This window comes from Stegodyphus dumicola, chromosome 3, assembly GCF_044657685.1.
Source record: "Stegodyphus dumicola isolate Sdum_Otavi_A_Nest chromosome 3, ASM4465768v1".
In the NCBI taxonomy this organism is placed as follows: domain Eukaryota; kingdom Metazoa; phylum Arthropoda; class Arachnida; order Araneae; family Eresidae; genus Stegodyphus; species Stegodyphus dumicola.
Window position 1 is genome coordinate 216,176,216 of NC_140770.1, and position 12,637 is coordinate 216,188,852.

The following is a 12,637-nucleotide window of genomic DNA, read 5'->3' on the forward strand; positions in this document are numbered from 1 at the left end:
TTGTTGTAATCTGTAATCCTGAAACTATTTCATGATATTCCATATTCATATTGAACTCGCGACCCACCTGCTACAACTTCAAATTCAACTTATACACATATCGCCAGAGCTATTACACGAAAGTATAACTTTGGCAGCTCAGTGACAAAATGAGCCCTAAAGCACGTGACACTAAAAAAAGTTCCGTTTGCAGTTATCTCGCTAAAACGAAAAACGGTGAAGGGAAGGGGTGTAAAGCCGAAGATCAGAGAAACAATCTGAGAGGTTTCAAAGTCTAGAAAACTGACTGAACTGCTTGGATGAACGGCAGGAAATAACCTCCGAGTACATGTGGTCCAAAGATCTTATATACCGAAAACGAAATTCATTTACAGTATTTGCAAGCAAAGTTTGGGCACTGTAGTAAAGTTTTAAGCTTCTCAAACGCATGCTAAGAACTAAATATTTACATATCTTGTAAGCTTCAGTTCTGTGATCCCATTGGTACAGCTATTAAAATACCGATCCTGAACGAACTTATGATCGTAAGTGTAGGAAGATATACGAAAGGTGAGTCTCCGTGGTATACACAAAAATAAATAGCTTCAGAAACAAATAAATAGCTGTCAATAATAGAATATTTCAAGACAGGAGGGAGGACTAATTTGTGTTCAAAATGAGTATGATTTAACAATTTATTTTGCCAAATTAATTTGTTAAAATATACAAAATGATTGTTACTATTTTGCAAAATGCAAATCCTTTAGCAACACGCTTCCTTGCAAGTCTTAATTAACAAGTGAAAAATGCAATATGTTTAAGAAATCTTTGCAATAATATGAATTTTAATGCAGGTAGCGATTTTCAAAATAAAGTGGTGACAAAAGTATCATAAAAATTTTATTCCATATTTAGTTGACACGAAGGCATCTACTGACACAGGAAATGTGAAAGAAAGCTTCGTCATTGTTTTCTATGTATTATTTGATAAATAAGGTAACAAGAATTGAGTAATTGTGAAAATCAAAACCTGAAATTCTCAGATTTTACCTAATTCAGGCGCACTTAGTACATTGTGAAATCCATTTCAGATCACAACACAGAAATTTCAAAAACTGTATAGATTGGCCGTTGCATTTATCACTGACATTTTAGCAATATCAGTGCTTAGATCTTGGAGGTAGGAATATACTCTTATATTCTATATGTTTCTGTTTTGGTTAGGCACTGCAATGAATAGAATTTCATCCATAAGAAAGAATCAGACAAGTAGAAATTTCGATATTATTACTAGATTTCTAAAAATGAATTATATCGGTAGGAAAAAAATCATCTTTTGTGAGCAAAGGTGCGTGATTGACAATGACGAAATCTAAAAACAGATTTATTTCCTTATTAAAGCAAAAGTTATTTAAAAAATCTATTTTCTATGCCTGAACGTGATACTGTGACGAAATTTGCTATAAACAGTGAATTTTATCCTTTCAGAAGTGAACTGTGTAAAAGTTAAAAGCGTGTCAAAAGCAATTAAAAATAAATTTGGCCACATTCTTTTGTATACTTCGTTACGATGCTTAGCGAAAATTCTGAATCTACTTTTACTCTTTGCAAAGAAATTATTTTTCTTATATAGGAAAACAATAAAGCGTGTAGTAAACTTAAAAAATGCTAACTGGTGGTGTCTTTTAATCTTTCTGTGCAACATCATAAAAAAGTAATACTTTAATAAATCTTTCTTTATGAGGTAAAGCTAAAATTATTTTCAAGATGACAAGTACATTTGCTTACAACGAGAAAATGCGGAAACAAATATTGCCTAATTTTCGAATCATAACAAAGCTTAAATAAGATGACATTTATGAAATCTATACAGATTTTTAGCTGCAATGTCTAAGGATCTTAAAAGAAGGATTTAATCTAAAATGTAAGGAAAGGGTTGAACATGGTTTAGTAATTATTTGAGAAACTTCCGTTTTCTTATTCGGTTAATAATTGTTTAAGACAGAAAACCAAAGTGATGTGTTTTTCTTACAAATTTAATTCCAGTGACATAGGCGAAGATACATTATTACAACTGAGAAACATTGTACACATATTTTATATGCTAGGTTACTTAGCACTCAGTCATAGGTTAAACAAAATTATTATTTTTATGTGTTCTGTGTTCTTTTGCTAATTACCTTACGAATTGTTCCTTGACCATACGCAAGACTGTAAAATAATGAAGCAGGATTACGTAGTTTGATATAACACTGATAAATAGAAAGATATTCTTGAATATGAAATGCCGTAGAAACTAAGAAAAATCTAATTTTCAGGCTATATGTTTATTATGCATGTTACATATTCCATATGCTTGAAGACTTTTGTACAGGATCACGTGATGCATACCAGTATGAGGTAAATATATGGCCATGAAATATATTGTACAAATATATTGTATGTTTCTGTACACTAAGTTATTAAATGTCTTCTCACATATATGTGAGAAGCTTTTTCTCGCAGCTGAAAATTAGTAAGAAAATAACCGGATTGACCGATTAGCATCTACAATCCATGACGAAGATAATTCCTAGTAATTTTTCATCAAGATTACAAACTTCATCATAATCGAAACGCTATCGGGTAACAAGCTATAATAAAAAAATAAAAAGTTTATAAGAGAATGAGACTATGTTATGATTATTTATTCTCAAGGTTTGTCCCAGTTAGCAAATTTTCTCTGAAAACGAAAATTTTGATAAGTTGGTATAGTTTCAATTAAAATAATGTGTTTAAAAATTAATTAAACATATTATGATTATTTGAACCAAATTCAGTCAAACAATGTTACACTCAAATTTAAATATATTCAAGTTAAAAAATGTAAGTTGTAGAGGCGTTAGGTATATTTAGGAAGCAAGAGACGTGAAAAATGAACACCTTCGCCGGGAATCGAACCCTGGAATATGCGCTCAGTCTGCAGACCACCACACTACGAAAGCACGCTAAGAAGGCGGGAGAAATACCTTATATACTTCCCCTTTTAAAGTGCTACTAGGTTTTAGGGGACCCAATTGCCAAATCCGGGGAATGGAGAATCATCATCCATCACCTTTTTTGTTCGGGCGCTACTGTAGAGACATTATGTATTTTTTGGAAGCAGGAGACGTGAAAAATGAGCAACTCCTTCCCCGGGAAGCGGACCACTGACCTCTGGAATACGCGCCTAGCGTGCAGACCACCACACTATGAAGGCTTGCTAAGAAGGCTGGAGAAATACCTTATAAAGTAATAAATATAAGTGTGAACGTTTACCCTTTGCGAGATTATTATTATTAATTATGTATTTTTTGATAAATATTTAGTAAGCGAAATTTAAATTTGGTTTTTCTTATTTTGTTAATACTATGTTCCATTTTGTAAAAAAAAAAAAAAAAAAAAAAATGTCTTATTAGATGTTCTCAGATCGGTTATTCGGCCTGCATACTTTGAGCTTGAGACCACTCAATAAAGCGGACAAATTCAAGCAATAATCAAATTATCTGCAAACAATGCACGCTCAAAATTTGCGATATAGATTACAATAACAATACAAATTTGGAGAGCTACATGCATCATACTTAAATTTTATTATGTTTGATTTTTATTCTTTAACTAATTAATGCATTCCATTCAACTATATCTGAAAATCAAAGGACTTTAATTATAAATACAAATATATCTTTTTATTATCGCAACTTGAAAAACTTAAAATTATAACAATAATAGCTTATTTAGAGAAACAATAAAGGTAATCTGGGAAAGAAATTTAAGAAATTTTAAAAACGGTGCTAAATGAAAAGGCTTAATTTTATTACTGTTAGTTCTTTTCTTTTAAACAAGGAAAACCTGTTTTTGAAGCTTTAATTAGAAATGCTTTCATATGTTATGAACATGTTTTATGAATATTATAATGTTATAAATTATTTATCTGCTTTAAAACTATAAGCCTATCTTAAGACTCATTTAGCAGGAGTTAAAGGGGAAAACTGGAATTTTTCTCATATCAGATTTTGCATTTAAAAGTCTGAAAAAATTTGCAAATCTTATGATAATAATTAAATTTGATATCGTATGAAAGTTGTGAGTAATGCGTGACATCAATAAAAGCCGAGGTTTTAAAATATCTTTGTCATTTATTGTGATTACATGATTTTGTCTGTATGGTTTTGATTTTTTTTTTATTTGAAGTATTTAATCAAACAATAGTAAGATTTAAAGTTTAATATTTTGTGTATTTTTTATACTGAATATTCTGTCAGTAAAAACAGAGAAGATTTAGCGTATGGAAGCTTTATTTGAATACCGTCATAAAGGATTTTTTTAGCTATATAGGAAAAGTATTAAGTGTGATTATTTTTTTAAAAAGTCTGTTTTAATTTGTGATGTATATAGAGTGTATTTATTTAGCAGGCAAAAATTACCTAGGAGATTTTTAGATAGAGAATTCATTTATGATATTTTAATGGGTTTTGAACTAAGAAAATATTAAAGAATTTAATTAACGGGAATTAAGATCTTATGGATTCATAAATTAAAATGAAAAACTAATTTATGAAATTTCTGAAGTCTTAGTTTCAGATATATACCTTAATTTTATGTGGTAATGATTTCAACTAGGAAGTACTTAAATGTCAAAGAATGAACTTCATGTAGGAGAAATTATTGCAAATCATACAGAAAAGTTTGTTGAAAAATTTAAATTCATTTGTAATATGTGACTAATAAGGAAAACATATTAGACATTTTAAACTGAATTTACTTATAATTCACATATATTACATATTCTTAAGTATTTTATTCCAGACTATAACCCACCTTTTTTAAAGATAATTACATTATCTGTAACATGAACTTAAGTGTCATGAAGGCTAGTTTAGAATGGTTGAATTATTTGAATATGGCAAATCTCTGAGGGAAAGGATGCTTTCTTGCAGGACTTTCTGAGATAAACTGTCTCGTATTTATCCGGCACACGGAAAAAACAATGAAAACCAACCATGTAGCCAGCCCGTTTGTCTGGGATAGAATCCAAATTAAGTCGAACTACTAGCATTCAGTTGTCTTACCTTCTCAGCTACTGGTGGGAACAGCTTTAATTGTTACTTTTTGATATATCATTCAGGCAATGAATTTTTATGCATAAAAGAATGACAGAGAAGAGATGCTATAATTTTTAATTGTACAATAAAGCAATTTTTTAAATGCAGAATTCTCAGCATTCATTACAAATTTTAACCGAATTAATTTAAATTAAAACAAATTTTATCTCAGGAGAGCGCCGGGATAGAGGTGAGGCAAGGGAGGCACTTGCTTTAGATGAATAACTAGAAGAGACGCCAAATTAGGTAAAAAAATTTCGAAATTCATTTTTTGAAAGAAATTATGATCATTAACTTTGAACTTAGGAACAAATCAAGAAGTATCAAAAGAGTTTTGTGTTATTAACCATACAAATAAAATTAAAAGAATTAACATTAATATATTCGGAAAAGTGCTAAGCCTCTACAAGACTGTATATACATTTTTTTAACATTAATAATTCCGTATAGTAAAGCATTTACAAGCCTAGATACATTAAAAAGAAGTCATGAATACAGTTTAGTTCAATCGTATTTGAGTTTGGGCGCAGTGTCAAAAGATCTTTTAAAGTTTGCAATTAGTGCTGTTAGTGAGGAAAAATGTTTCAGTAACTTAAAAATAATAAAAAGTATATGAGATCCAGAAACATTCAAACATATTCATTCTCTATAACAGAGCATAAGTTCGGTGATCAAATAAATTTTGAAGTACACACACATATATGTATAAAGATTTCGAACCAATTTTTCACAAATACCAAAAAATGGAATTCAAATAAATAAATTTTAAAAATTCCTTTAAAAATAGAACTAAAATTATATAGATGTTAAAAGAACCAGCACGAGGAAAAAACCAAAAACAAATAAAGTAAAAAAAGAACATGAAAGAAGAGAAATCCAATAAATTCCAGCATAACGTCATCAGGAGGAGGATACGTTGAAATTAATTACAATTCCACTTCCATAAGAAATTTCTTGCTTGCTTCCCCCAACCCAAGGAGGTGGGCATTTTGTATAAGGGGTGACATTTACCTCTTTACCTCAAGAGAAAAAACATTTAGGGAAGGATTTGGTCTGCTTGTTGACATTGTGCGGAAAGTTTGATTGGGCAAGTTTTAATTATTACATTTGCACTGGGGTATTAATAGCAATCAGCTGTTCGATAAATCAATAAATTATGAAATATTTCAATTAGATTAATCAACTTCTATGCAATTATGTTATTTACCAGGAGCTCTGCAGCGAGAGAGAAAATCTCTACTTTCAGAAGGATGCTCATCACCCGTCCAACGTAGGTTAATAGGAATTTTCCCTGTATATCCAGATATGAAATTTGGTCGCCTTAGGTGCGCATTGCAGGCATTTGTGCAGCATCTATTATGTAACATCAAACGCTGATGACAAGCTCCACAACATGCCTCCTCCATTATCAGTAACTACCTGCAAAACATAAGTTGAAGAAGAAATATTTTTAAGAACTTTGTTCAATAGTAAATTTTTAAACTCTTGTACAGGAAACGTATTCAAAAATCAAATTCAAAGGTAGTGTATGTTAGGACAAAAACTTTAAGATTTGTGTTTATCATTTTTTTTTATTTTAATGTTATTAAAATTAATCTATTAATAATTATTTGGGGAAAAGTAACACTTGGCTCTGCAAGATATAGGGATAAAGAAACCATTTTTCTAACTTCAGTTGAATGAAATCATTCCAAATTGGCAGAAGGGTCTGCACGCTATTGTTTGGTCATACTTAATAACTAAGTATAACTTGAAATTAATTCCCGTGTGTTTATTTTCTCAAATATGTTTAGAGTCATTACACTTCTAACGCCAGTCTGTTGCATCGGAGAATCTTATCTCTTTACCCTTGCATTTTAAGTTGAATTTAAATGTACGAAATTTAAATAACTTAAACAATTTGTTGATACATTTATTATAACTATAAAAATAGTGTTCCTCTCTTTTATTAACATTTAATATGCAGGACAATTTAAATAAGGCTGGATTATTTAAAACGAGCCTAAATGCGAAACTTTTCAATTCATTACGAAAAAAGGTATTTTGTATGAAATTTTGATGTAAACGTGTCTGACTTTACAATGTACTTTAGAACTGTTTTAGTACATAATCATCACATAATTCATACATATTCTAACCAGTCTTGATATTCTGTTACATTTCTTGAAGCGTATTTTCAGTAATAAGGCTGATATGAATACTGGTTCTTATCTTTAGTTGCACTGCAGCCCCGGCTTATTTGATATCAGAATTTAAACCGATCGATCAATCAGAATTTATATTTTTTCTGCATGACTGAAGGCACTAGACGGATTGACTCCTTAAATCTGTATTAGGCGTGCTCACATCAAAATTTTCCTATAGAGGAACAATGAAACCACTTGCTCATTGCAACGCCCCTGTGTTCCAATCCACTAACGACCCACTTTCTCAGTTGAGCTCTGTCCAAAGCACCACTTGCTGAACTGCGTTCCGAGGATCACCACTCCTGGGAGAGTAATGGCAAACAGCACATTGAGTTGATCAATGTTAACGAATTTCATTTACTGCGCATGCTCAGTGTTGTACCGTTGGCGTAGAAGAAAATACTGGCGACTAAGCATAAACAACCCTATACACAAGGCTGTTATGTAGATCTTATCCACTGTTTACAATTGCAGTACTTCGGAAATTTGTTTGTGCTTAATGCATTTAATTCTGTTTCATTTCATTTTGGTATATTTTGTTCACAAGCATGGTATTTAATATCAGTTATTTATAATAATTTCTGTGACTTTACTTCAGTAATTTAAACTGGATTTATTCCTTAATTTGCTAAATATATACGAATGGAACGTATGATAAATAATCATTTGCTTTTATTCCTCAGAAATACAGGTATAATCAATATATATTCAGCTAATATATCTTGTAATGTGTCCTGCTTTGTAATCATTCTTAAACGAAAATTTACGTAGTTGACAACCTATATTTACGCTCTAAGTAATGAAGCAACTTACACGTAACAAGTTTTAAAACCCTAACTGTTTACGCCCATATAACAGAATATCAACCATACACCATATTTATCTTCTTTTAGAATTGTGCCAAATTCCTAATTGCGCCAAATTCTCTTCTGACATGCGCAGTATGCAAAATTCGTTTAACATTGAACAACTGAATGTAAGGTCTGCCATTATGCCTCCCGGAGGCATGGAGGCCACAGAAAGTGAAGAGGATATTGAAACCGTTCTACTGACCTTCACATTACCCACTCGGATGGCATACGCCAATACCCTACATGACAGCATAAGCTGCAGTTTTGGGTAGTAAGAACCTGATCCATGTATTTTATATTCTCAGAGCCGAAACTGTCAACATATAATACTAAGTATATACCACGCCAGTACTGTTTTATCAACAAAAAAAAAATGTTGCAAGTTTTTCACAATACTTCCAGGATGGAAAATTTAGTCGTTCAGGATAGAATTATTTTTTTTAATTAAAGTGTTACTTTTCCCCAAATAATTATTAATAGATTAATTTAATTAACATTAAAATAAAAAAAGATAAAACACAAATCTTAAAGTTTTTGTCCTAACATACACTACCTTTGAATTTGATTTTTGAATACTTTTCCTGTACAAGAGATTAAAAATTTACTATTGAACAAAGTTCTTAATAATATTTCTTGTTCTATCCTGAACGACTAAATTTTCAACGTAATCAATTTGGTTAACTATATTGAGGTTCACTTTCCAGTAGGTTTTTGAACCGAAAAATGCGCTGTTGGAGAGACTGCATCTTATTGACTGAGCAAACAGAAAAGCTAGATATTCGACTTAAGTGAAATCAGAGTAAGCAATTTATCATCGATGTGTAAAATATTATTAAATGGAATCTTGCAAAAATCAAGAAACTACTTTTTACTAAATTATCATTTAAATGTTTTAACAACATTTATGAAACTCAAGATTAGTTACGGATTGTCAATATTAACTGACTTGGCTTGCATTAACTGACTTGTCTTGCAGCATAAATATATATTTATTTATTAAGGAACGTCTGGTATTATAATTTCACATGTTTAATTTCTAATTCAGTTTTATGAAAAATTCGTATTCTTCTACTTCTTGCTCACTGAAGTAAATGAAATGTCATAGCTAAATAGTCAACTGTTATACAAGCCTAAAATGTCTTCAAAAATCAGAAACAAATATGGTACTACAAAAGTTTTAATATTGATTAAATAGCATAGGAAAAGCTACTAAAGTACAAATTCAGTTTTTTATATGACTCATGTATCAGACATATTAAAAGCTATTAATTTAAGATACATATTTAATTGAAACAGGCATATCCATAATTACTTTTACAATGCTTATGCTACTAAATACTTGAAATGCAGACATAAAGTAATGAATTGATGTATTACCATGTAAAATGTTAAAATATTAATATTGACTAGTGGGAGTCTTCAGCAAGAAAGAGATACATTATCTTATTCTCCTGCTACAAAACTACTGTAATGCTTTCTAAATTTTCAGAAATATAATTGACATATATATCAGTAAACGAGTTATTCAGATATTTTTTATATTGACATTTCTCTACATCTCTTTTCTAATTTGTAAGAAAATATTTAATATTTTACGCAATGTTATTATGCATAACTGGCTTTATTAACGAAATTCAGAAATGACAATATTATTTCTTCTGTTATTTTACAACAGACAGTTTAACGCAATCTCTTGTGATTAAAAATTATTTTCTGAATATCGTGTCTGAATAGTTTTGAAATGCGAAATATTTAATCACACACATACATTGAAACTTAAAATACGAAACGCATTACAAAATTTTGAATTTCGCAATTTAGGCGTTTTTCAGGGTAAATTGCACAGCTGTATGTTATTCAGTTTGTTGCTCTTAGAAAAATGCTAATTAGATTTAACTAAATCAGAGACTTTGTCATAAACTTAACAGGCTGCTTCCTATTAAAACACAGTGAGCAATGTCTTTTTCTGAAAACGCTTAGTAAATTATATGAACTTAAAGTAACTGAGAAAATAAAACATTTCGGTAAATTATTTATTCACTAAAATTCATTTCTTAATATTTCAACTCCAAAACTTTACGTACTAATAATAAAGCTGTTCCGAATTTTCATTGGCTAGAGTATATTTATGAGAATCAATCCTAAATGAAAAGATTTAAATATAAGTAAAATAAATCTAATAATGATCAGGTAATTATTTATAAAATTTAGCTTAATTTTATAATTTAATAAATTTATTACATAAAGGTCAGCGTTGGAAATCGGTTGTTTGCAAGATCAAAACATATATCTCCACTTATTAGCCTTTATGCACATAATTAGGAGAAAAATAAAATAATTTATAATACTGAATTCTAAATAAAAGTAATCAATAATATGTATTTGAAATAGTATTCTGCACTGTTAAATCAGACATGCATGCACAAACTGCTTTAAAAAGCTCTGCGTCCATTAAGGATGAGAACAAGTGACTAAATAATCTTAATGTGTTAACATACTGAAGCATTAGAGTGATAATTAGTCATAATGACAGAAAGAGAAATATTTTAGTCGATTCTAATGAGGCATAATTTGTTGCTCAAGTTAATCACACCTATCAATAATTCTCAGCGTCTTCGAAACAGTACAATTGACATTCGGTGGTTGATGAGAAAAAGCGTCTTGAAGATCAATCAGTCATTTTATGCAATCTGGCATACCAAGGGACATGCTTAGTTTCCATAGATACTTAAATAATAATATTTTGAAAGAAGTATTAGATCTGTAATGAAGTTATAAAGAATAGAGGATAACGGTTTAAAGGTCTTCTCGTATATTTAGAATATAGTTAGTTCCGAGGTGCATTTTCTACAGTGGCATGTTTAATATAGTCTTACAGATATTAAGTGTAACATTTTACTTTTTTTAGCGCGTTGCTTCTTGAAGTCATGTATTTGCCTGGTGATTTTAAAGTCTTCAAATGGAAGAACTAATAGGGTCATCAATCTTAACCCACTGAAAAGGCCGGAACATTCATTGCACGCCTCTGATATCTTGAATAACTGAACAGTAATCCGAAACAGAAACATTTGTTAACTAGTTGCCATGCTACTGGATCAACAGAAATAAATTTTCATAGCAAAGTACTGACGTCAGAAATTGAAAATCATAAAGAACAGCAACCGTTAATAGGAATAAGAGCACGCTGGTGTCTTTAACAATACTGCCATGGATTTCGATAAATAGAAAGATGATATACAAGTGACATTAAACTGCATAGAATGTATTTCGATTCCAATTAATAGAGCGAATGTTATATCTGAGTAATCGTTTATTTGGTCAATTCTTAAAGAACAACAAATAAAGAAAATTTCTTTTCACTTGGGAACGTATGCTACTTAAATCAGACATTCGCCAGACTAGACAAATATCTCCGACTAGGCAAATAATGCTTTTAAAAATTATGAAACTTAATATCATTTAGGTGCAATAAAAGTATGTCTAGGCAAGTTAAAAATAGTATTTTATAAACTTTTTTTTGTCTTTCAGTTGTCAAAAGCATCAGTCTTCACAACTGGAAGGCGGACCTGTGGTTAAAGTCTTTTAAAAGACAAACAAACATCAACAAAATGTATGCTTAAGCTACAAACCCACCTCCAGTGAATTACTGCGTAAAGCGGGCAGCAGACAGCAGCGTGTGAGAGAAATTGCCAAACAGCCCGAGTATATTAGACATTTTCTCCCTCCTTTTTACATGCCTTCGTGATGTAACGGTTAGCAGACTCGACGTGTATTCGAGAGGTCCAGGTTCGAATCACAGCGAGGGCACTGACCATTTTTCACATCCCCTCCTTCAAAATAACCTAGTTACTCTACAAACTCAGTTTGAAACTATGCCATATTTACTTACGCTCATCTTAATTTCATAAGCAACATACTTTTTAAAAAGCTTCATCCTTCTACAAAATGTTAGTATATTTTCATCATGACTGTTGCGTCTAACAAATACGAACAATTAATTCTGTGAATATGTGAATACCTGTATCTGTTGAAGCTGCGGAATGGAATCCCAAGTTTTAAAACTGCAATTTTGAAAAACACTTAGGATGTTATTTTTTCTCCCTATTTCCAGCATGCCCTCGTGGTGTAACGGTAGCACACTTGACGCGTATTCGAGAGGTCCAACTTCGAGTTCCGGCGAGGGCATTGCACATTTTTCATGACCCCTGATTCTAAACATCCTAATGATTCTACAGAGTCTTATAGCATAATCAGTAGCGTGTTATAAGTTTTATTACCTAAATTTAGGGTTTGAATTCTGCCTACTGTTTTGATGTTAATTTTATAGTCATCAAAACAGTAAAGCATGAGTCGTCTTAAGTTATTGTTTAGTTTAGTTATTATTTCCCGTGTTAACAATGACACCAGCATTTTGGTTAATATGATTTAGAAAGGCGAAGGAAACAAAATAAGGAAGAAAAAGGTAGAGAACCCCATCCTCCCTTTCTACTAACAGTAG

General features: G+C 30.9%; 1 protein-coding gene across 1 annotated transcript in view; it reads right to left on the minus strand.

The window, feature by feature from the left end:
• Positions 1 to 6,517, minus strand: part of LOC118200361 (uncharacterized) — a 39,999-nt gene extending 33,482 nt beyond the window's left edge. The window contains exon 1 of the mRNA XM_035372322.2: positions 6,310 to 6,517. Coding sequence (XP_035228213.1) covers positions 6,310 to 6,508 — 199 coding nt within the window. The 5' untranslated portion in view covers positions 6,509 to 6,517. The remainder of the gene's footprint in view (positions 1 to 6,309) is intronic.
• Positions 6,518 to 12,637: the final 6,120 nt, after the last annotated feature.